Raw genomic sequence first — 5,289 nt, 5'->3', positions numbered from 1 at the left:
ACACACACACACACACACACACACACACACATATATATATATATATATAATATGCACGCAAAATTGATAAATATATGTACTTTTAAGTAGAGTCGTGACGCATTGAAAAGCACAAAAAAATTTATCTTTTCCATTGCAGTGTCTGCAAGTCCGAGGAGAGAACCTAGACATATATGCCTACGTACTCGCGAAGAAGATTGTTTGGTCGACGGTATTCAGTATTCTGCAACAGCACACCACTCATGAAACGTTCGCAAGACAATGACCATACTTTGGTCGTAACATAGCTAACTAAACACCGTATAGTCTCTTGTATCTAGAGTATTGAACACATGTACATCCCATGCACGCGCGCACATGCAAGTATACACATCGCTATATGCACACAATTTTGCTTGGCCTATTTGCGAGATGCATGATTGCCTCTGCCTATGAAATATGAAATCAAATAGGCATTGAGACGGGCACGCGCGATCTGTATGTTCGCGTTGAATGATCTCAGTTCGTACACCGACTGTTCGGATTATGCATTTGGCACCGTGGATAGAAGTGTATCTCAATCGAACACACAATAACTCAGCACGCCAAAAAGATTCACCTGACCCGCCGAAGAGATTGTGTTGTTCTGTTAATGTCGTGCATACGATTGGTAAGAGTGCACACTGTACACTGAACACTCTATACACGTGATACTTAGTATTTGCACATCATGTAACGGTGAGTTTACACGTAAGCTTTACAGCACACTGCATACTGAACACTTTACACACGTATTACTTAGTATTTATTTACTCGTCAGTTAAACGGGGTGTTTATTTACATTTAAAAAAAGCCTTTACATACATTACAGAAACCCTAAAGCCAAGACGATTACTTGATCCTGATATCAGCTATAATCAGCTCTATATTTTTATATAATAATACGTACAGTATGAAAAGAATGGCGTATTTGGAAAAGTAGACTATGTATCTAGCCTTTGTTGTTGAATATATAGATATCTGTGTAGGCGTCCAGTAATGTGTACTTAATCCATGGATGTGGTGGTAGATACGTATATGTTCAATAGCACATCAATGTGTAGACTCATAGGGTGATCAAGAGTTTAGTACATATATAAAAAATATGTACCAGTGTTAATCCGCATGTACCTGTGCATATCTGCTTTGGACTTAATGAATCCAAAGGCGCATTAAAAGGAAATCAAGATCTATATAGATGTACTTAGATAAAATACACATCTCTACCAAAGAGTTCTCAGGCATACACCAATATCTACATAGATAAGCATTTGATCATATGCATCTCTATAGACAGTTTATAAACACACGCAAGGATATCGGTATAGTTATTTACGTCGATAAACAAGCACCATGTGGCAGCAAAACCAAAGTGTTGGCGGCAAAGACCGTCAGGCGTTCATTAAACAAGCAGCAGCTGACAGAGAGAGTCGTCAGAGGGCACGCGATGAGAAAGCGAAACAGGAGATGGAGCTGAAGGCTGTGTTGGTAGTACAGCGATTTGCGCGTCTATCTATTGCCGAGTTACGAGCGAAGAAGAAAGCCGCAAATGCGTTGGATGCATTGGTTAGTAGCGCACCAGGTATGCGTGTGGGACTATGGGTTGTGAGTGTGAGGTGTATATATGGACGGATATGTGTTTATAATATATTGCAGCGATTTACACGGTTAGTTACGTGTGGGTGGATGTTGTGATGAGTGCGGTACCAGGTATGCGTGCGGGACTATGGGTTGTGGGTGTGAGGTGTATATATCGACGGATATGTATTTATAAGGTATTGCAAAGGTCTGTACGTTCAGTTATCGTTAAGGTACGGGCGAAAAAGGAATTCGCATATACATTAGAGGCGTTGATTAGTGCGGGGCCAGGCATACATCTGGGGTGTGTGAACGTCTGATGCGCTTTCTGAAAGATATATGGGTATGGCATGAGCTGTTTCTGGAATGGGTAACTAAGGATCCCGCACATTTGTTGTGTTACAACACGCTTGCTGATTGTGGCTCATGTTTCGGTAGTCAAGCTGGTGACCTCACTGTATTGCACCTACGTATACACTTTACGTACTCGTCTCTACGTACTGGCTTGCTGGGGCAATGAGGAAACGTGCGTACGGCTTTAATCAGGTGGTGTTTCAGAATAGAGCATCCAATTAGTTGTTTATGTGAAGCATGAACAAGTGTAATCGTTGAGATTGAATGTACGTTTGCTTAGACGGTCGTGAACAGCTGTGTGAAAGCGTATACGGTGAAATCCGGTATGTATTTTTATTCCGCCGGGTTTAAGTACGTACATGTCAGTGCGTACAAATATTCATATCACCTCAAATATGCAGGACGTTTCAATATCTGATTTAATATATATATTAATTGTCACATATATACTGGTTTAACGTATATACTGGCTATATCATACATACTGGTTCATATATACCGGCTATCGCATATATACTGGTTTAACATACATACCAGCTATAACATATATATTGGTATAGCATATATATACTATATAATGGTATAGCATTACATACTGTCTATACTGGAATAACATACATACTGGATATATCATATATTCTGGGATAATATATATACTAGCTATAACATATAGAATGTATGCTAGTTTAACATATAAACTGTTAATATCATATACTCTAAAGAACGATGCACGTCCATACCTTATTGGCTCGCAAATCTATCAGTGCATAATCGCAAATCTATCAGTGCATAAGCTATTGTTACGAAAAAGCCCGTTGTGTATTGATTGTTCTTGCGCACTTCCTATGGCTGTACTTGTAATCGCACGCAAGTCTATCAGTGTACAAGCTATCACCTTGTTGTGCATTGGTTGTTCTTGCGCACGTCCTATGACTGTACTTGCAATCTCACGCAAGTCTATCAGTGCCAATTATTTTCCTGTTCGTTGATTGTTCACGGGCACTCCCAGTAATGGCTGTCCTTACAATAGTACGCAAATTCACCTGTACACAACTGATGGTTCACAGCTTGTCACCCATTGCCCTCAGCACATTCGTGGGGGTTGTGTTTGAATTCAATATGGCATTAATTTAGTTGCCGAACGAATGTGAGTAATTCCAGGGTGTTTGGGTTGATCTATAAAATGTGCAGTGACACAAGGATAGTCGGGGTAATCTAAAGCTTCAATTTAGAAAGCATGTAGAGCGACATCAGGGTATTCGGTTTAATCGATTTAAACGTCAAGTGGTATCAGGGTATTCGATTTAAAATCTATAGCTTCAATTTATAAAACGTGTATTGAAGTCAGGCTATACAGAGCAATTTATAGCTTCGATGTATATAACGTCTTCTGAGCGTACGAATATGGCTAATTTGTGGTGGTTTGTGGTTTATACCTCTATTTATTGGTTCCAGAAATCTTCTACCGGGAGGGCATGATTAAATTTGCCTCGTCCCCAACCATGTGAGAAACTTCGTCATATTTTCTTGTCGTGCTTTTTGTACAGCGCAAACTGGGTATCTCGATCTAAATTTTCCAATAACTAAAAGTGCCTTGTAAAACTGCGCTACTTTGATAGATAGATTCGCAAGCCAAAGATCCGCTGCCAGGGTAGCACACTAAACTCGCCTTATCACAAACCGAGTACCTTATTCCGTCGCATGCCCTTGGTTGGCTACCCATACAGTGTAAACTACGGTCCCACCACTGAAGAAAAGGTGCTCTCCGGAACATTTTTAACTCACCGCTGCGCATTCGGTCGGCATAGCAAGCTTACTTTATTACCCACAGAGCAGGCTGTTTCACCACATGCCTCTTTTTCGACTATTCGTGCAGTACAAAAATAACAAACTCAACTCAAATTAAATTGCTCTCAGAAATTCGCCACAGTGGTCGTTGCGAGTTGGCTAGTCACCAACCGATATACTTTCTCAATCAAATGTCTTTCATTTGGCTATTCATACAGTGCAAACGCCGGTCCCAATACCAAAAAGAGATGCCACCAAACCCACTTCAGAATCCACCACTAAAATTCCGGACAAAACAGTATCAGAATTTGGGTCTCAGTCGGTGACGGATGTCAGTGCGAAGGACCTGTATGACGCCATCCACACATACCTACAAATGGTAGCGCAACGCTCAGCGAGGTAAATTTGAGTTTGTGTAATGATATGTACAATCCTGTGATCATGGACAGCTGGGCATGATGGTTTTATACCTGATGGTTATTAATTTTTTTTTCTGGGTCCGGCAACTGTCTTCATAGAACAAAAGATAGTCTCAGATCGACCTGTAGGGAATTTTAGCTGACATTTCATTAAACTTAGCGTGTCGCCTGGAATATTATACAGCCAAGTTTCACATGAGGTCATATTAGTGCCACTCCTGTGGGCATGCGTACGTCGAATGGCGTCCAAAGTGTACACGTGTGCCGCTCAGTTTATGGACGGATGTATACGAGAAGCATACATATTGTCAAAAGGTCAAAGTGTCAAGTGTTAAATTAACGTGGCCAAGCAAAGCGGAATGGCGTACGGGTGACTGATGTCCTCCTGATTGGCATCCTTTAAGTATACGTACATCTCACTTCTGGCTGCCTCGTTGTATAGAAAAGAACCCTCAACCCTAACGTTGAAACCTAAACCCTAGACTTGGATTCAATGTGCGATTATCATTATATCATATTGGTGCATTTTACCAGACAGTTGTGTATTGTTCTGTTATATATCTGCGTCAAACCTTGGCCACGTCCACGGGAGGCAGTTGTTCACTGTCTCTTGGCTTTACACTTTTACGTATGCGTATAGCATTCTGAAGTATAGCTTATGTATACAATACCATTTTCATTCTCAGAATATATTGTGGGTGTGCCAACTTCTTTGTTCCTTGGAGAGTCGTTGGGACTAAGTGTCGCCTTCCACGCAGAAATGGCCATAATAGCGTAACCAGAAACCACTAGGTGCTGTCAACTGAGCTATCAGCGGTATATAAATATAAACATATATTTATACATTTCTGTGTCTGCATATGTATATGTATGCCTTTCTATGTATACATGTAGTATCCAGCTGTAGGAACTCATTCATACGTGAAAGGTTCACTCAGCGAATAGAATTTATCTGCTAACCACACCCCCTGCTTGTGTGTGTTGCAAGGCGTAAAAAGGCTATGAATGTCAGGTCTGAAGAGCAGAATGAGGAAGAGCAGAATGAGAAACTCCGCTTACACGGTAAGGACGCAGGTCACGCACAGTACATACAAAAAAACGAAGAAATTTCGTATAACTTCGTATAATGTAT

The 5,289-nt window shown here is 40.8% G+C and overlaps 1 protein-coding gene across 1 annotated transcript in view; it reads left to right on the top strand.

Annotated features, from left to right (window-relative positions):
• Positions 1–1,295: 1,295 nt before the first annotated feature.
• The window catches only part of SARC_01332 (hypothetical protein), a gene marked incomplete at its 3' end in the record, with an annotated part of 5,328 nt that continues 1,334 nt past the window's right edge, over positions 1,296–5,289 (top strand). Inside the window, exons 1-2 of the mRNA XM_014304929.1 lie at positions 1,296–1,600; positions 3,957–4,137. Coding sequence (XP_014160404.1) covers positions 1,372–1,600; positions 3,957–4,137 — 410 coding nt within the window. The 5' untranslated portion in view covers positions 1,296–1,371. The remainder of the gene's footprint in view (positions 1,601–3,956; positions 4,138–5,289) is intronic.

This window comes from Sphaeroforma arctica (assembly GCF_001186125.1).
Source record: "Sphaeroforma arctica JP610 unplaced genomic scaffold supercont1.52, whole genome shotgun sequence".
Taxonomy (NCBI): domain Eukaryota; class Ichthyosporea; order Ichthyophonida; genus Sphaeroforma; species Sphaeroforma arctica.
The sequence above is the reverse complement of the archived record's forward strand: the minus strand, read 5'-3'. Positions and strand labels throughout refer to the sequence as shown.